We start from the raw sequence: 21777 nt of genomic DNA, 5'->3' as shown, positions 1-21777 counted from the left end.
AGTGGAGTCTTAAAATTGGATAGTTCAATTTGAAGATTCCACTAGAATGGATGAAAGCGCAGTTATATGATATATGATGTATAAAAACATGTAACATACTAATAAATGTCTGTAAATATAAAACCATCCGGATTTCTGAGTACCTCATTTCTTCTAATATATAATACTTGTACATCATCTCCAAACCTTCTAATATATATATATAACTTTGATGGAATATGAAGGAGAGTGAGATTAACCCTTATAAGACCAATCATGAGTAGAAGATAATACTAATACATTAAATTAAAAAGAATTCTTTTTTTTTTTGCAATGAATTTTCAAAAACTAAGGGAATGATATAATGGCCTTTAGCAATTCAATAAATTTTAATAAATATCCAGAGAGAGAAAGAATGACAGAAAAGAAAATTGAGAGTTAGGAGATAGTTAGAAAGCATGAATCCTATTTCTTTAATTTTACATACATGTGTGTGTGTGTATATATGTATGTATGTATATATATATATATATATATATATATATATAATATATATATATATATGTATGTATATACACACACACTTGCATATATATATTATATACATACATGCATATTTGCATATATATATATGTATGTATACTTGCATAAGTGTATATATAGTTTGCATTGAGCTTTCAAATTGTGAGTGGAGAAATGCAATGTGTCAGCAAAGATGATTGCAGATAAAAAAAAAAGGCAGTTTTCTGGAAATGGACTAAGTTACTTTGTTGACTGATTGTGCTTCAGGCCTTATCGAAGCAACGGCAACTTTATTGGTTTCATTATCCTCACACAAATTATGAATGGCAAGAATAGACCATTGTGTGATAACTGTGAGTGAAGATGTTAAGGAACAAAGACAGATTACAAAATATTATTCAAAATGGTCAACAGGAAAAAAAATAATAAAAAGGACAAAATAGAAACAAAAATTTCTAAATAAACGAACAAAACTATTAATTTTAATGAAGATATTAAGACGTAAATGAAGCTATAAATAACAAGTAAAATAAATAATAAATGAAAGGATACAAGGATTTCTACCATCAATATTGGTTTGGTTCAAAATCAATGGGATTCCATTCAGTTCTCTGACCTAGAAGTAAAAGCTACATTTTAGAACAGCTTTTTTTATTAAAAACCAGTGTAAAAAACAGTGTAAAAACCAGTGTAAAAACTGCACTCCATACAGACTTTTATGCTAACTCCTGCTGCCCAAAACTAAAGTGAGCTAAATAGCATGACTATAATATGTCTATTATGACTATATGCCCAAGTGGTGTCTGGTCAGAGGTTAAGGACTAATAAGAATTTTGCAATGCAGTCATTCTATTGTTCCAGTCCCAAGTTGAATTCCAACTGTTGGTCAATTTGTCCCAAAGTTCTTACTTTGATGTAAAATCAATTAAGCAAATGTCATTTATCTCCCCCTTGATCTCTGACATCATCTGACAAATGCCAACCAAGATGGCATGAATCAGCCAAACTTTACCTGCTAGAAATAGCAACCGAAATGCTTTTAAATCAGATTTCAATGCTGGATGTTCAAGAAACAAAGGAAGGGCACACTTTCAATCCCAGAGTCATCCTGATTCCAAAAGGGTATGTCTCTGTTGAGCAAATGTAGACTGAGATACAGGCAGACAGAATTTCGCTTTTATTATTATAGATAAAGGTAACATTTTACAAACCATAAACCAGTGGTTCCCAAACTTTTTCAGGCTGCTGCCCACTTAACACTCAGACCACGTTCCTAGCATCCCCCCATTATTTTGTGCGCTGGATGGAATTCTTTGGGGTTCGAATGATTCACCTGCAGAAACATGGGTGTTTCATTCATCATACATAAACAAACCTTATTCATGAACTTTTGGAACAGGATGGGCAACTCAACCTGAAGAAAATTCTAATTGGACCCCCACCTGCAAGTTCATGCACTATTTATCTTGATATGAGATCACCATGTCACACACATATGATCACAATGCATATGCCTGGTGTACTCTTATCAGACAGGTAGTCATGATGGGTATATTGGGCTTCATATATTTGTACCCTAGTATCACTTTGATAGCATGCATTGCTCTCTCATTCAATAATGATAATAATAATAATAATGGTAACAATAATAATAATAATAATGTATAGCACATTAAGGCCAACAAATTTGAGAGGATGGTGTGTGGGGGGTTAGTCAATACCATCATCCCCAGTACTTGATTGCAGTTTTATTGCTGCTGAAATGATAAAAGGCAAAGTTGTCTGAAGTAGGATTTGAACTCAAAATGTAAAGTACCAGAACAAATATCACCAGATATTTTATCCAATGTGCTAATGCTTCCACCAATCAATCACCTTTAATGATTTCATTTTGTCAAAAGGCTGGTAATTTTGAAGGAAGTGAACTGCTTTATTAGTTCAACCCCAATACTTGATTGATATTTCATGTTATTGATTGCAAGGAAGATAAGAGGCAAACATAAGTATAAGACCAGAAATTTGAAGAGAAGGAACAGTTGATTACATAAACCCCAATATTTGTATTTGTTCTATCAACTCCAGAAGAGTGAAAGGGAAAGTTGACTTCAGTAGGATTTGAACTCAGAACATCAAGAACTAGAACAAATACTGCAAGGTATTTTTCCAAAGCTCTAACAATGCACCACCTTGCAGTACCTTCATCACAAAACTGCTAAATTGTAGAAGCCAACAAAGGTAGCTCTATGTGATCATAAAACCTGTTAGAAAAAGCATCCAAATATCCATCAAATCACATGCTACCACTTAAAAAAAAAGACAACACACATCAGTTAGCATGGTGATAAATTTGAAACATCTGAAAATAAACAGACAAAATGGTTTGAGTTCAAAAGTCTTTGTTCATAAGTCTGCTTAGATAAGGTTGTCCAGGGGCTTAAACAGTATCTGTAATCTGTCTTCTATAAACCATTGGAACACAAATCATTATTTAATTCCAGGACTTACCTTGTCTTGGTTGGCCTTATTTCTATAAACCATGTTTCCAATAAGACGGATAAGATCTCTCTTGATACCATACGACGGGTGCTGGGTGTCCACTCTCTCCATATCCTTTGCTTTGTTAACAGGAGCAAATATGCTAGTGGCATCTTGACCAACTTCACTTATACTCTGCAGAAGTTCTAATAAGGTGACAAATAATGATATGTAAACATAAGACATGATCACACAAATACATCCCGACTTCAACACTCGTATGTTCATCATAGGTGTTATTACATTTGATGTACATGTATTAACTTTGTAGTAAAGGCACATAGCCTAGTGGTTAGAGTGTTGCACTCACAATCGCAAGATTGTGATTTCAATTCCTAGACAGAGTTCTGTGTTGTGTTCTTGAGCAAAACACCATCTCATGTTGCTCTGCGATCACTTTGACACCTGACATGTAGTACACTATTCATCTGTTCAAAGTCGATTTAATAGAGGGAGTCAGCTCATGTATAGCACATTAATTTGATCACTATAAACAAATCATTTGTGCAGGTCATTCAGCAAAAGCTGAATACTCATATAGTCTTCAAAGGGGGAGTCCATCATTAACTTCATAACAACCTTCAGTTATTTTAACATATAAGGCATCCTCTGCAAATTTCATGTTGACTGGCGATAACAGCAAATATGCTTAACCATGAAACATTCAAGAGATTTAACTCCTTTAACATTCAGATTACTGCTAAATGTAATGCTTATTTATTCACATTGTCATTAATTAATTGTGGCTTATCTTGTAGTTTTGAGATTTCAATGATGTGATTGTTTATTTTTAGAATAACATTGCAGTATAAGTGTGAGAAGCTGGATCTGGCCAGTTTAAACATAAAACAGGTAGAATATTTTGGCCAGATATGGCTGGATTAAATGCTAAAGAGTTAAGCGGATGAAAATGTCTAAATTCATCTAGATATCCCACAAAGATTTAAACCCAGTTAATTCTATTGCATAACTTTTGTCTCAAAGTGACTCTAATTACAGGTAAATCCAGGTAAACTGAGCAAAAGGTAAAAATATTAAAATTTTGTTTAAACATCACCATAGAAAATTAATCATTAGCTAATATTCAATTGGGTATGCAACATTTTGATATAGAATTGTACACATCATTAGATTATCAGTTGAATTTAATGCACAACAGAACAGGTGTACCATAAAGGTGAAATAAACTGAAATACTGGAATCCACCTAAATCCACAGCAAGTTTGACCGAACTAAAAAAAAAAAAAAAAAAAAACGGTCAAAAAATAATATACGGCCCTGGTTTTATGGTATGGAAGTGATAAATTCCAGACCACATCATACCCTAGGCCATGTTGACTAACATTATTTTCCCTGTATAAAAACTAAATCCACAGCAGTACCCAGTATTTTCTTCACAAATTTTCCAAACTGTGATCCCCCATTTCGTGGGCTTTCCTGGCATATACTGTTTGCTTACATTCTGCGTAACAGTTTGTTTCCACAGTGATCACTTCAAACAAGCATACTGAAAAAAATTAAAGTTTAATGGTTTCACTTCCTAAGAAAGATTATGGATAGACCCCATCTCCTCAGAAAAATTGCTAATAACATTTTTAAAGTTTTTACTTCATTCTGATGTAAAGTCATCTTTGCTGTCGTTATCGCCGCTTTGTTTCTTCAGAATCGCTGCTTTCGGTTTCGGATACAGAAATATCCTATTCATTCTTGTACACCACGTGCTTTGTACCTCATTCATTCTTTTTCTCAATATCTCGATATTTTCCATTGAAAAACCTTTAAATTGATAGCATGAAACTCCTATCCATTTTCAAAGTTGAAAAAACAATCGATGCCAAAAAAATGTGGGAAAAAATCTCCCAAAATTCACTGAGTTCAGATATCACGTCAAGCAATGTTGGATACTATAACTCGACTATTTACAAAGTGAAATCACATATTTTCACAAATGTACTAATGAGATTTGTGCTTAAATTTACATTTAAATAACAATGGGTACTCTCGGTCGGCTATGATCAGGTTGGTCTTATGAACCAAACATTTTTCAGCCAGGTTAGTATCAAAAGGGTTAAATATAATGAAGTTGATTTTTATTTATGTTGAACAGTATAATGCATACTTTTTCTGTATAAATTTACTAAAATCATTAAATGGTTAACTATTTTTTGAAGTCTGACGTACATGCTGGTAATCATGGTCCAGGCCATATTTACAAGGTTGAGTAAAGTGTCATCCAAGCTGATGTTTATTGGTAATTAAACGTAATTTGCAACACCTGTGCATATTTATCAGCTTTGTTTTTGTTGATAATTCTTTAACAACTTTTCCTGTGATCGTGGTTTGAGAAGACATACAGCAGTATGCTAAAGATTGAACATAATCCCTTGTGGGTAAGAAATGTAAAATAAAGTTTATCATAAACAAGATTATCCACCATCTTTCCAACACCTTAGACACCTTTTTGAATTCCATATAACAAACACTCATGGACATCCTTCTAAAATCAAAAAACAACAGAGCACCAATGACTGTTGGAAACATTTTTTCACGCTCAGAATTGCTGTAGCATGGAATAAACTACCCGCATCAGTTGTTAACTGTCGAGATACTACTTCCTTCAAAAACTGGAAAGCCTAGCTAAAATTATGACCATCTGACCAAACCTTATAACTATACATTTCATTTAGTGTTAAGCATTCAATCAGCTGTTTTATATCATAAGTCTGCTTAATTAAATCTCATCAGGTCAACTCAACAACATCAGGAAGCTGCTGAATCTCCTGATATTAACAAAAAACAATACAACCATACAACAACAGCCTGCACCAACACCAGTGATAATTTTTCATTCTGATGTAACAAGAGAATGGATTGTCTTTAGGTTTCTAATTATTGTCAACTTTTTTTGTCATCTAGAACAATGATCCCCAAACTTGTTTGCAGTATGTACCAGTCTGATGCAAAACAATTTTCCCAGAAACCAGGGGATCATGCACATAACAAAACAAAAGTGCACAATACATAATTAAATTATTACCATATATAAGTGAAGGCACATGGCTCAGTGGTTAGGGCATTGAGCTTACAATTGCAAGGTTGTAGGTTTGATTCATGAACCGGCCATGTGCTGTGTTCTTGAGCAAGACACTATATTTCATGATGTTCCTGTTCACTCAGTTGTAGAAATGAGTTGTGACATCACTGGTACCAGGCTGTATCGGCCTTTGCCTTTTCTTTGGACAACACCAGTGGTGTAGAGAGGGGAGACTGATATGCATGAGTGACAGCTGGTTTTTCACAAACAACCTTGCCCAGAGTTGTGCCTCAGAGGGAAACTTTCTAGATGCAATCCCATGGTCATTCATGACCAAAGGGGGTCTTTGCCTTACATATATAATAAAAATATACTACATATAAAATGCAAAAACACCCAACAGACTGTGATAGTCAATGAAATAGAAATAAAATTTTAAAATTTATTTTTTCCAAGTAGCCATGTACCAAATGATCCACAATTCAATACTGATGCACAATTCAGCCCAGTAGCTGGGGACCCCTTGATCTAGAACATACTAACATAGACATGTTTCATCTTGGCATCAGTTTAGAATAGGTATTAACAAACACTCAATTTCTTCGTGCTTACAATCATAGGAACCATAATTTTTTTCTTTCTTCAGAATATCAAATTAACTAAAGAAAGTATGATAGACAGACCAGATGAAAAAAAATTAGTGGATATTATGCTATTTCACAATAAAACTAAATTACAGAAAAAAATCAATTAAAATATGACCAGATTTCCAAATGGGGTGGGTATTTTCTTTTTCTTTCTTCCTTTTGGGTATTTTTAATTTAATTCACATATGAAGTTGGCAAACCAAAAGTAAAAACTCTTGAAAGCTCCATCTGTCTTTTTTTTTGTTTATTTCCTTACAATTTTATTTATCTTGTTTCTTTTCTTCTTTCTAGCCTATGAGGAAAAAAAAATCTATTTCTCATTTCATTCAAGAAATTGAAGTAAAATGCCTGAGCTGATGAGAATTAATGGCAAACCTTTTGATATCACTTAGGCTAAGGCTATCACAGTGTAGAATAGCAGAAAACTATTAAATGTCATCTCTGTTTGAACAGGCCCTGTATTCAAATTGTCTTTTTATTTTATGGGGTGTGGTGGCTGACTCAAAGAAAGAAGACAGAAAATAGAAATTCCATTTAAACTGGAATTACACCCTCCTAGGAAGTTATTTGGTGAAGGAATTCCATAAAATAAAATAAAATAAAAATATCTATAATTTGACCAATAAGAAACAAAAGATCTGGTCTGACTAGACAGCTAACATCTTCATTGATGTTAAATAAATATTTCATTAAAGATCTGAAGGAGCACTTCTTCAATAGACAGTGTCAATTGCCGATTGAGAAATCTAATTACCAAAGTTTGCAAGAGACAAAGTAATACAGTGGAAGCCAGAGAATCATACAGTAGTTTTTCATGAGACACTGATATCCAAATCTTATTAGACACACAGCTACTGTATTTTCCTCCACAAAAAGGAAAAAAATGCAAAGGATACATCAGTTTCTATCTACAAGCTTGTCAGAAGGTTCAAGAAAACAATGACGACATTATAAAAACCCTTGCCAACAGCACTACTATCATCACCACCACCACCACCACTACTACTACTACTACTACTACCACCACCACCTAAAAATGTCAGCCTTCCTTCATCTAATTGTTTCTTTCTACTCTAAGCTAGTTTATTGAATTAGACATCACTGACATTGTCCTAAATTGCCAATTAGGCAGTAATCATGAAAATAAGACACAGTTTCTGCAGACTGCAGAAAATACCATCTGGACATATGTCTGGCTGTAATAAATATCTGCTGCATATGTCGTCTATATGCAGCACCAATAAATAAACTAATTACTAAATAATAAATAAAAACAATAGCAAATGCTGCAATACAAATATTGCGCCAAAGTTGTTAGATATGGCAAAACAGAAAATATGGGGGAGATGTTTATGTAACTGAAATTTTTTCTTTCATTTTTTTTTTTTTGGTATTTTTTAAATCAAAAACATTTTTCCTTGCAGCACTACACTCAACATAATGACTATAAGTATTGATTTATATGATGGCTATTGATTGATCACTTGCAACAAAAATCTTGCATTAAACTCAGTCTCAAAACTGTTTTGCTGACTGTTGTTTTTTCTTCTTTTATTAAAGAATTCTAGAATTAAAGGAAGATCGTTATTGGATTTAAATACAATAAAACAACTGGATATAACTGAAGTTACACATCAAACATGAAGTTATAACTAAAGCTATACATCAAACAACAGGTCATTATTGAAGCTATAGATCAACTAAGATCTACTCAAACTTGAATCCCAACATATCAAACAACTAGGTACAAATCCACAATACATACACATATATATGTATACATATATAAATATATATATATATATGTGCAGGCACAAGCATGGTTCTGTGGTTAATAAATTTGTTTCGCAATCGTATGGCTTCAGGTTCAGTCCCACAATGCAGCACCTTGGGCAAGTGTCTTCTACTCTAGCCCTCGGCCAGCCAATACCTTATGAATGAATTTGCTCAATAGAAACTGCGCAAAAGCATTTTGTGTGTATGTGTGCGTGTGTGTGTCTCCACCACAATCAGCATTGGTTTATTTACATCCTTGTAACTTAGCAGTTCGGCAACATAACCCAATAGAATAAGTACCACACTTAATGAAGAAAAAAGTACAGGATTCAATTTGTTCAACTAAACCCTTCAAGGTGGTGTCCCAGTAAGGCCACACCCCAATGACAGAAACAAGTAAAAGATAAGCCATATAGAAGACAATATTAAAAAAATACAGTGTCAATTACATTACTGTGAAGGCACATGGCTCAGTGGTTAGAGCATTGGGCTCACAACCATGAGGTAGTGGATTCAATTCCTGGACCAGACTATGCATTGTGTTCTTGAATAAGAAACTTTATTTCATGTTGCTCCAGTTCCCTCAGCTGTAAAAGTGAATTGCGACATCACTGGTGCCAAGCTGTATCAGCCTTTGGATAACATTGGCAGCATGAAGAGTGGAGGCTGGTATGCAAGAGCAATTGCTGGTCTTTCATAAACAACCTTGCCCAGACTTGTGCCTTGAAAGGGAACTTTCTAGGTGCATCCTATGGTCATTCATGACTAAAGGGGATCTTTACCATTACTGAAATAGCCAACCTGATAAAAACTAGACTCGACCACAAACACAATACATCACTACTATGCATGACAAAAAAAATCTCAGCACCCAAAAAATAAAGAAGTAGCAATGAAAATAAACCATAGAAAAACAGAAAAAAGGTGACAAATATCTACATCCAGAATACATAACGAAACAAGCAATAAAACATTATAGAAAATAATTAGCAGCATGCACACCACAATAACAATTTTAAATGAGTGGTTGGCATTAGGAAGGGCATCCAGTTGTAGAAACAAAACCAAAGTAGACATAGAACCTGGAGAAGCCTTCTGACTCATCTGTTCCTATCAAACTGTCCAACCCAAACTAGCAAGATAAAAGATGTTAAATGATGATGATGATGGTGGTGGTGGTGGTGGTAGTGGTGGTGGTGGTGGTGGTGGTGGTGGTGGTGGTGGTGGTAGTGATGAAGATGATGATGATAATGACATATAATAAGCACAGGCATGGCTGTATGGTTAAAAAACTTGCTTCTCAACCATATGTACCTGGGTAAGTCGCACTGTATGATACTTTGGGCATGTGTCTTCTATAGTCTCATGCTGACCAAAGCCCTGTGAGTGAGTTTAGTAGATGAAAACCTAATATATACATGTATATATTTCGTAAATATGGAAAGTGGGGTCATACACTTGCCCTGATATCATATGATGCTTGTAAAGAGAGCAGTACTGTCATACAAGCAACGTCAATTATTTCTAGTCTTCTATAAAAAATACATGATGGCAACAGGAAGAGCATCTGGCCATTGAAAGCTGCTTCAACATACTCCATCTAACCCATGCGAGCATGGAAATGTGAACATAAAATAATGATTATGATGATAATGATGATGAAGCCCACTTTCCAAAAACAAGTAAATACCCAAATCAAAACATTTTTCAAAAAATTCAGCCGCCAAAACCACACAAAGAAGAACACAAAACAAAATATGTATTGTCCACTTGGAATATGACCTTAACCAACTTCCTTCCATCAGAAAACTGATAAAGCAACTGAGTCAAAAACCTCAGCTTACACCTAAGGCTCGAAGAATTCACTGCACTCAACAACAATTCATATCAAGCCAAAAGGTTATTGAACTAACAAAATAGCAACCAAATCTCCCACAAAACACATCCTTACTATCCTTTAAAAAAAGGGGATATACTGAGTAACGTACTCTGAGACACACTATAATGTGGAAAAATTGGAACCAAACCTTCAGTCAAAAGTCTGCTTCATCAGGGCTGACTTTAGGCTAAACAACCACATGCATCAACACAGCCAAATCTCAGGATCTGGAAACTAGCTGCAGTTGCAGTACAGTTGCATTACCATCATATACACATCTTCAAAAATGTGAGATACATGTTGGACTGGTGGTGTGTGTGTGTGTGTGTTGATTTATATTGGGATTTCTTTTTTTTTTTTACTTGTTTCAGTCATTTGACAGCAGCACCATAAAGGGTTTTAGTTGAAGAACATGACCCCAGGACATTCTTTCTAAGCCTAGTACTTAGTCTATTGCTCTCTTTTGCTGAACCGCTAAGTTACATGGACATAAATACACCAGCATCGGTTGTCAAGCAATAGCAGGGGGACAAACACACACAAATATATATGTCTACAACACCTGTCTTTGTCTTTTGTATTTTTGTGAATTCTCCTCATATATATATATATATAATATATATATATATATATATATATACATACATACAATGGGCTTCTTTCTGTTTCTGTCTACCAAATTCACACACAAAGATTTGGTTGGCCCAAAACTATAGTAGAAGATACTTGCCCAAGATGCCACACACTGGGACTGAACCTGGAACCATGTGATTGGGAAGCAAGCATGTGTGTATTGATTTGTAATGGTGTATATATAGATTTGCACTGGTATGTACATATATGTGTGCTGATTTGTACTGGTGTTTGTGTTAAGTGTGTGTTAATCATATTGGTAGTACATATGTGCATTTTTGTGTACATTTTGAGCTGGTTGAATCATTGGCATGTCAGGAAAAAAATGTCCTGCAGTAAATGTTACAGCTCTTTATGTTCCAAGTTCAAATCTGACCAAGATTATTTGTCCCTTTTCATTCTTTTGAGGTCAAAAATCTAATATTGAACAGTAATCAACATAGCAAAAAGCTAAATGTTGATTAGTATTACAGAACCTAAAACCTTAGGGAATTTATATATATATATAGTATAGTGGCACATGCATATAGAATGCATGAGATCCTTATAAGTAGAAGAAAGGGAATAAAAAAAAACTGTTAGTTATGTAATGTTAATCTGCAAAACAAAGCACACATGATTTGAGAAAGTGACTGGGCATTAAAAGCATCAGCTGATGTGTACAGGAGGGGGTAGTATTAAAATGTAATGCACTAGAGAATGAGCGCTGAGTGATAAACTACCCTCCTAACAATGGAAAATGTCTGCAGCAGAGGAAGGTGTGAGAAGAGAGACAGTGAGGTAATTTTCAGGACAGTAAGCTAGGGGAGAGGACATAGGATCAAGGCAATTTGCTGTATTACAGACCTATCCAACCCAATCTGGTAGCACAAATGTTCAAATAGAAATAAGAGATACAGTGATTTTGTTATGAGGGTTGAGAGTTGAATTTAACATAAAGTTATAGAACAGTGATTCAATGCTAAAATAAAAACAAACTGCACATCTGAGTCACTTTTGACAGATATCATCATACAGAATTCTCACATAAAAGACAAAAAAATCTGTCTCCTTCATGGACTTTCCTTATATTCCACTCCAAACTCCTACCTTTCTTCAATATACTACAAGCATATTCAAGACGTTTTTCTTTTTTTTCTCTCTCATTTTCTATCAAATATTTGAGATTTTCACAACTCACTACACATTCTGTTTAAACCTGGTTATTTTGGTTGTTCTTTCACTTGTTGGATTGCCCCACCTTCTCAACACCACCACCACCACCACATTTCACTCCATTTACCCTTTATCGTTAATTTATCTATGTGCACTTTGAAAGTTTGTAGATGAGAATGTTGTAATAGATGGCCCCTTGAAGTGTTCTATAATTATAAGATTTATGACTTTCTTGTGAACAGACTTGGTAAGTATGTTATCCCCACCACCAGTACTCCATACACACACAGGTCATTTCTTCCTTCAATCCCTACTCAGCCAAACACACACACATCAAGGGGAACAAATATCTGGTCTGCCCACCAACTAATTCTCTATCCTTTTCTCCATCTCTTATCTCCTTTTCATGTACTTTCTTGCTTAATCTCCACCCATATCCTCCAGCTCTTTCTTATTTACTATTTACCCACCACATACACACACACATTTCTTCTTTAGTCTCTCCTTTTTTGCTATATCTCCATCTCTTCTCCTTTCTCTCTCCCCCTCATCTCCTCACTATTTCTTATTCTCTCTCTCTCTCTCAACTGTCCTTCTCTATTATCTTTCAAGCCTTTCACTCTCTTCTTCCCATACATCCTCCTACTCAACCTTCCTCAGTACTTTCTCAGCCCCCCACAGCCTCCTCTCTTCTCATCCCTTTACTCTCCCACTCCACCCTACTCCTGCTCCTACACATACTCTTGTTTAGTGAATTATATACCCTTCCACAAACTAAACAACACACAACAATAACAGTAAATATATAAAGTGTCAGGGAGTAGGGAAGGACTTGGTTCCCTCCAGCCACCCTCCCACCCCCATCTTATCTGAACGCAAAAACCAACAAGCAATTGCCCAATAACCATTCACAACCTCCACAAACCCAACACTGCCCTCTCTAAGGGAATTCTACAACTGAAAGCAATACCCTTATAGTTATGTGTCTGTCAAACATACAAAGAAAGTTGCTCCAGCGGACAATAGACTTGGTGAGGGGGAGAGAGATAGACAGACAGAAAGGGAGAGAGAGAGTATAAGAAGGGTGAGATACAGAACCAAGTTCCAATGGCAACTACTCAAACATCCAGCCACCCATCAGATCAGTTGTCTTTATATATATATTTTGTTTGTTTTTCAGCCAACTAGCTCTGTTTCAACTGATGATGATTATAAGGGGTGGTACTCACAGCCAACAGACACATACACAACCACTGCACTAATGTTGTAAATTCACAACTTGCTCTAACCTCCTATAGAACAGGTTTAACAAATGATTAAGAACTTTCACTCACCTGCAGACCAAGTGGAGTTATGTATATTCTTCTTCCCTTTCTTTTTTTGTTTCATATTTTTTATGTATATTTCATTTTTTTGTCTTTTTAAATATTTGGTTATAATTTACCCTACCATTAACATTCTCTCTCCATGTGTCTCTGTCTACATATGGACCTTTTGCATGTGGCATGCATATGAGTGTGAGTGTGTAAAATTATGTATGTGTGCATGTGCACAGAGACACACATACACACCTCATGTAAATATGCATATTTTGTCACCTAAAAATATGTACGCCCATGTAAGTTGTGAAAATATATGTGTGGTAGTTACTCTATAATTTGAGAGGGAAAGCAATTACTTCTGCAATAACCATTGCTATTACCTTCACTCAAGTAGTACATTGAAGAATTTACTGTCAACACACACACACAATAGAAAAAAAGAAAGGGAAAGGAAATGCAAGCAGAATACTTAAGGACCAATTGGTACCTTAGGATTAGGCTATCTAGTAACTGAAGAGAATCTATAAACCATTAGACTCAACTGAATGTTCACAAATATTCATACAGTATTTATACAGGAACAAATACATTTTGTTCCAAAGAAAGTGAGTAGCAGTTGTGGTTTTCTCATGGCAATGCCTACACCAACTCTGACTTCAGTATGGTTACAGCTGAATGGCTACTGGCACAGCCATGTAGTTAAGAAGTTTGCTTAAAAAATGTATGGTTCTAGGTTTCTATCCCACTCGTTGGTACATTGTGCAAGGAACTATCTCCTATTGCAGCCTTGAAAATGAAATTAAGTAGATAGAAACTGTGAAGTAACTTGTTGGATGAACTCTTCTCAGATTTAATTCATTGTCTGGTTTACCATCACCACCTGACCCTTTGGCACCTTTTATAGGGTTCACTGCTATAAACACTCAAGCCAGTTTCTAGTGTGGAAATAATGTCTCAATGTATTGATTCTGCAGGTCTGGGAAACTGGCTTCCAGCTACCCCATTTTCATTTCAAAGATATCTGCATGAGGGACTTGAAGTCTCCTTCCATGAACACTAGAAGATAGGACATTGCTGGCGATTGCTCCCACTAGAGACAGAAACTAGACAAGAGTTTAAAATGACAAAAGGAGAGGCTGAGGTTTACTGATGAAAAAAAAACAGTAAGAGGACAAAACTGGTAAAAACTATCTTCAAATATAGTCACCGTAACTAGGACTGCCACTCGCAAGTGGATTTCAGCAGTCACAGAAGACATTGCCAACAAGACTAAACCAAGACTTTCCAGGCACAAAAGACCAAAAGATGATTCCATGCATGACATGTTAATTCTGACTACAGCAATCCATGAGTCATACTTCCCTCTTCTCCTTTCAGACTTGGAGATTCTGTAAAATGCTCAAGAGTGCTGTCCCAACAAATTGGATTTAGTCATTTAAAAACAATAAACAGTATTTTCAAGAGTAGCATGATAAAACAAAATAAACACTTCTAATATATAGACACAGCATAGCTGTGTGATTAAGAAGTCTAATTTGCAACCAAGTGGTCTCAGGTTCGATCTAACTGCAAGTCACTTTGGATTAATCAATGGCTTTTGAGTGGAACAGGTAGACAGAAACTCTCTGAAAGTCTCTCTCTCGTGCGCATGCATGCACGTGCACATGTGTATGCATGTGTGCATGCACACAAAGCTGTCATTCCTGCTTCTTTTCATGAGACAGTGTTTACATTACAGTGTGCACATTACATCCTGTAGCACTGTGCTTTTGAAGTTTAATAGGGGAAAATTCCTTACTTAAACAGGTAAGGGTTTGCAAACAAATGAACAAACAAAGGTACATGACCTCAAATTGAGGAGAGGGCCTCTTTCCCCACCCGCTTTTCCATCAAAAATTTAGTTAGGAAAATAAGTATCAGTCAAGTACTGAAATCAATCTAAAAAAAATCAAATTGATCTCAACAGGATGAGAACTCACAATGTAACAGGCCATTATTATACTGAAAGGCTTTTATAATCCACTACTCTATAAATTCTGTTATTTCCAAAGAAAGGCTTCAATTTATTATGTAAGAAAACACTACAGACAGTCTTCACTTAACATCTTGTTTAACATTATTTCATTATAACACAGATTGATGAGAAAGAAAATAATTTCAAATACTATAAAACAAAATGAAAGCCTCTCAGAATGAATGTACAATTTGTTTTATTTTCATTTTTTTTTTGTTTTGGTGGGTTTTTTTTTTTCTTTTATAGCCTTTTATCATTTTCTATCAGTAAAATGAAATAAGGTCTATTATGGCATTTCAGTAGGCTTGTCAGTGCCCATCTCCTCTCAAAGCATTCAGTCCCTCACTAAATTTAGCCTGCAAGCAGAAGCAGTTACTGGGGTGCAGCTGAGAATGGTCTCAGAGCCAAAAGTGAGAGACAGGTGAGAACTAGTGTACCTATCCATCAATAACAATGCTACTGTTCCCCAAACACCTCCTTGTCCAAAGTCATTCTTCAGAGCACAGTTGAGAGGTTGAAAGCAGAGAAAATCCTGGTTTGACATCAAGTACTAGACAGAACAGAAACTAGTGATGACGGTTGACTATGGAAGCATCTAGAGTGGCACCCCAATGACTGGCTGCATCAGTTAAGGGATCATGATGATGATGAAATCATCACCATTATCATTTAGCATCTGCTTTCAATGCTGACATGGGTTAGACAGTTTGACTGAAACTGGTAAGCTGTAGGGCTACACCAGATTCCAATCCGATTTGGCATGAATTCTACAGCTGTATACCCTTCCTAATGCCAACCACTCCAAGAGTGTAATGGCCGCTTTTTACATGCCACTGGCATGAGTGCCAGTTATGTGACACCAGCATCGGCCACAACTATGATTTCACTTAGTTTGATAGGTCTTCTCAAGCACAGCTTATTACCAAAGGTCTTGGTCACTTATCATTGCTTCCGTGAGGCTAAATGTTCAAAGGGTACTAGTTATGCATCACCGGCATCAGCTACAACTACAATTTCACTTGGCTTCACAGGATCTTCTGAAGCATGGCATATTGCCAAATAAAGGAAGAAAATGGTGAATAAAGACACTAATCATTCAACGTCTTTCATTTTATGAGCACAACTTCAAATATAATTTTTATGAGGTGGTGAAATGCAATTTTTGGATGTGAAGTCTCACAGAGGCAACGACAAATCACCAGGACTTCTGGCAAATTGATGCACTTGAGAAGAAATCGTGGTCATGGCCCAGTGCTGGTGATGTGTGAATGGCACCAGTGCCAGTGACACATACAAGGCACCCAGTACACAAGACTTTGCTCAGCTCAAGGTGCCACACAATTGGACTGAACTCAAAGCCATGTGGTTACAAAGAAAACCTCTTAACTAACAAATTCTCATTAATGCAGCAATTGTAAAATGTTTGATTCTTTTTTACTTTGTTTTCAACTAAAAAGTTTCCTTAAACATGATATTAAATGAAAATTACAATAAATTGGGATAAACAAACAACCATATGTAGAGAAGGACAAGTGTACAAATTAAAACAAAGTGAGTGAGTTTTTGTTAGTATTTTGGTGATAGTCAGTGCTTCTTACAATTTTCAGTTTGTAAATATTTAGTCCTTGATTTATCGTTGCCTAAACTGGGATGCATCCTGTTACTTGTATGAATCAGGAGTGCCAGCTTATCTGAGGATCCAGCTGGGTTGATGGCTTGTGTTGGTCAACCACATACCACATGGTCACAACAGATGAGGAGGTATCTCATGGAGATGGACACTGACTGGGACTCTGCTCAACAGATCACCCAGGAAGACCAAGGAATATACCAACAAATGGTGAATTTAGCACAGCATTGCAATGGCGCCTGCCTCTATGTATGACAAGACCTAACAAGTTTATATTAAAATTCCTATGTGTATGTTTCACTATTACAATTGTTTGCAGACCTATGGTAGATGTTCCAAATGCATATTGATGCTCAACCACAATGGACCATTGGGGAACACTTTATTGTATCAAGTTACAGACAATAAAGTGTTCCTTGAGGATCCATTATGGTCGAGCATCTCTGTGCATTTGGAACAGCTACTGTAGGGCTCCAAACACACACACACACACACACTCAGGAATTTTAATATATCTTTATTTTCCCTAAATACACACACACACACGTATATTATTTAATGTCTGTTTTTCATATTAGCACAGGTTGTACAAAATATCATTTGGCAACAATGAAATAATATTTGGTCCAACCCATGCCAGCATGGAAAACGGACATTATATGATTTTATTTATTCATTTATATATGATAACAGTAAAATCTACAGTGTTTAAAACTTCCATATGGTATTTAATTATTTATTTGTGCTCTACAGTAGCAACATCATCATCATCATCATCGTTTTAGCATTCACTTCCCCATGCTCACATGGGTCAGACAGAGTCTGTTGAGGTGTAAATTTTCTATGAACAGATGCACTTCTTGTCATCAACCTTCACCTGTTTCTAAGTAGGGTAATATTTGCTTATGGCCGAATGTTTTCATGGAAGATTGGAAATGAAGGACACCATTTATATGAAGGTGACACTCATTTACAACACAATGTCCATACAAGGAGACACTAAAACATACATGCACACACAAACAATGGCAAGTTTCTTTCAATTTCAAACAACTAAATCTATTCACAAGGCTTTGGTCAGTCCAGAGCTATAGCAGAAGACACTTGCCCATGATGCCATGCAGTGGGACTGAACCTGAAACCATGTAGTTGGGAAGTAAACTTCTTAACCACACAGCCACGCCTGCTAAAAGTCAAATCAACCACACACATTCTTGATCTCTTATTTACCCAACATTTTCCAATCAATACAGTTTTTAAGAAAACAGAACCAACCATGAAAACTTACCAACTTGCAGGAAAATATGGTCAAAGAATTCAAGATTTTCAACATTTTCTCTAGAAACACTCAGTAAGTAACCCAACTGGTTGTCCCTTATTCCTTGACTTCTATTTTGAATTTTGTAAATGGTTATCAATCTAAAAATAAGCTTTATCATGGTGCTAACTCATTTTCAATGTCTTTAATAGCAACTGATAATAGCTAAAAGACAAGTTTGTATCAAACCTTCAAGATTTAAACCAGCTACATTCAACCCAAAGATTCTCCCAATTCTATATTTAAACTTACCAGATCTGGCTTATCATATCTACCCAACAATGTAATTCTAAAAATAAACAATTGCTTCATTGAAATCTCAAAATGACGAGATAATGCAGGATTAATTCAAAACAATGTGAATATATATTACATTTGACAGAGTAATTTGAATGCTAAAGGGTTAAACTCCAACGTTTAGAGCTGCAGTGTTTAGAGCTTAGAAGACAATTTCTTACCATACTGATCAGACTTCATATCCTGTTTTTCTTCCCTCAGGTGTGATTAAAATGCACACCAGTAATATTTCAGGGTTGAATTAACCAACTAAACTGTTAGTTAAAAAATAAATCTATGTAGCAAAGTTTAATTGTCCACCATTTAAACATCTGTATTTAGAAACCAAATAGGTTCCACAAATGTCCAAAACAACATATATAAAGAAACAAAATAAATTACTTACTAATGGCACATGAAAGTAGTCCAGTATCATCCTGCGTTAAAGCACGGTAACCAATATGTTGGCATGTAGCCCAGCAAAGAACTTCCAGTTCTTTTAGGAGTACAAAAGGTTGCTGAAAGGAACAATTGTGACAGGCATAGACTTCGTGGCAGAAAACAAATGACACCTCTTCCTAAAGGGAAAGACAGAAAGGAACCGGAGAGTAAATCTACAATTTCTATAAAATGATCCTTCACAAAGCCAGAAAGCTGAAGAATATCTTCAAGCTGCCAAATAGCTAAGTGTTGCCAGATTGCGATTTGCTGCCAAACAGTGAAAAAAGAAAAACAGCTGCATTGCTATAAGAAAGCTGCACTGTTATGAAGGATAGTAACCATGCTTTGAGCTGTTTGTATTGCTTGTTTTGGTTTTCACTAAGCATAAGACTTTAGACTTTTAGGGAAGGAGGGGAGATGGGTTGTTATATTGTTTATAGCTGTATCGAAAATTCTTCTTTTAAGTTGCTCTCTTTCCAACAGGAGTGGCCGTGTGGTAAGTGGCTTGCTTACCAACCACATGGTCCTGGGTTCAGTCCCACTGCGTGGCACCTTGGCCAAGTGTCTTCTACTATAGCCTCGAGCCAACCAAAGCTTTGTGAGTGGATTTGGTAGACGAAAACTGGAAGAAACCCATTGCGTGTGTGTGTGTGTGTGTGTATGTTTGTGTCTGCGTTTGTCCCCCCAACATCGCTTGACAACTAATGCTGGTGTGTTTATGCCCCCATAACTTAGCAGTCTGGGAAAAGAGACCGATAGAATAAGTACTAGACTTACAAAGAATAAGCTCTGGGGTCGATTTGCTCGACTAAAGGCAATGCTCCAGCATGGCTGCAGTCAAATGACTGAAACAAGTAAAAGAATGAAAGAATATATACACACAAATATGAAAGGAGAGCAAAACTGCATTTCTGCAAGTGTTAATCAATATTATGTCAGTTGACAGTAATTATGCTTATGTCTCCTTCATAAGTGTAGAAACCAACATAATCTCATTAACCTTAGAGATTTAGACAACAGAAAAGAACACTGTACTGAAAGGAAATATCTGAAGCTAGAAATACTGTGGGATTTGCATGGTAAGCCAAACATGACATCCAGCTTAAAACCACCACAATCTGATCCTTGGATGCTTTTTGCAATGTTCACTTCGTTTCAAGCATTTGGATCAGACCTCCTAGCAAACCTTTCAGGTCACATTTCTCCCAGACATCAACTGATGAGGATAGAGTTGGTTACTATTTGCATCAATATCACTAGTTTGACAAAATCTCTTAAGTTTATGAACGCTGCTCTTACTTATCTAACCTATAACAAAATGAGTGAGAAACTTCTAGTGTTAAAGAGAACTCTCTTTTACAATTTGTTCACTTCCACTTCATAAACCAGGTAGACCTGTGAAATTAAACTCAATTATAACTTGTGATTTTATCTATTTTTGTATGCACCAAATAACCCTCATCACAATCATCGCTCAACATTTGTTACTTTGAACTTGGATGAGTTAAATACAAACATGTTTGTATTTCTAGCAGACCTATGAACCCAGACTTTAACTCTCTTTAAACCCTCTTACTTAAGACTCTTGCCATCACTGAAATTAGAAATTCTCCAAAATTCTTTATACAATTCTGTTTCTCTTCTATTTTGACATGATGAAAATAACAAGCTATTTAAAATATTACATTTCTAATAACTATTGTGTAAATCATATCAGTAATTTATGAATTCAGAGCTCTACTAATATTAAGCACTATTTACTAGCAAATCAACTTCCAAGCAGTTGTTGGAAGGATGTATCTTTCTGTTACAATAACTGTTTAATAGAATTATTTGAATAATTAGCATCAGTATTTATAAGTAAAGGCTGGCTATTAAAACTCTTTACTTGTTTCAGTCATGTAACTGTGGCCATGCTGGAGCACTGCCTTTAGTCGAGCAAATCGACCCCAGGATTTATTCTTTGTAAGCCTAGTACTTATTCTATCGGTCTCTTTTGCTGAACCACTAAGTTACGGGGACGTAAACACACCAGCATCATTTGTCAAGCGATGTTGGGGTGGGGGGACAAACACAGACACACAAACATATATATATATATATATATATATATATATATATATATATATATATATACATACATACATATATATGACAGGCTTCTTTCAGTTTCCATCATCCAAATCCACTCACAACGCTTTGGTCGGTCCAAGACCATAGCAGAAGACACTTGCTCAAGGTGCCATGCAGTGGGACTGAACCCGGAACCATGTGGTTCAAAAGCAAGCTACTTACCACACAGCCATGCCTCTTTCTTCAAATTCATCTAAAATATTATTTAATAATTACCTAAATAGCATATATTAATTAAACTAATTAATTAACTTAAACTTATTAAACTCTGAAACCATCTTTATTTTATTTTAAATGATAGGAAATATTTGGAGTCAATAGAAAAAAAAGTTTAGGGAACTTTATCAAAAAATGTAATTGGGCTTAAATGAGAATATAAGCAAGCAAGCAAGCTAAAATAAGATGGGAAAATGCTCGATCTGTCTTTTGAATATATAAAAACATGTAAGACATTATGTAGAAATAATAATTAAAGATAAAAGC

The 21777-nt window shown here is 35.6% G+C and overlaps 1 protein-coding gene across 4 annotated transcripts in view; it reads right to left on the bottom strand.

The window, feature by feature from the left end:
• Positions 1-569: 569 nt before the first annotated feature.
• LOC115209754 (ataxin-10-like) overlaps positions 570-21777 on the bottom strand; it is a 61366-nt gene continuing 40158 nt past the window's right edge. Inside the window, exons 9-12 of one of the 4 annotated variants that reach the window (XM_029778265.2) lie at positions 19127-19298; positions 3007-3182; positions 1054-1117; positions 570-852 (exon numbers count right to left, since the gene is read on the bottom strand). In XM_029778265.2, coding sequence (XP_029634125.1) covers positions 737-852; positions 1054-1117; positions 3007-3182; positions 19127-19298 — 528 coding nt within the window. In that variant the 3' untranslated portion in view covers positions 570-736. Of the gene's footprint in view, positions 853-1053; positions 1118-3006; positions 3183-6344; positions 8282-19126; positions 19299-21777 lie in introns of those variants that run through there. The other 3 variants (XM_029778266.2, XM_036501285.1, XM_036501286.1) reach the window with 3 other exon arrangements.

This window comes from Octopus sinensis, linkage group LG3 (assembly GCF_006345805.1).
Source record: "Octopus sinensis linkage group LG3, ASM634580v1, whole genome shotgun sequence".
In the NCBI taxonomy this organism is placed as follows: Eukaryota; Metazoa; Mollusca; class Cephalopoda; order Octopoda; family Octopodidae; genus Octopus; species Octopus sinensis.
The sequence above is the reverse complement of the archived record's forward strand: the minus strand, read 5'-3'. Positions and strand labels throughout refer to the sequence as shown.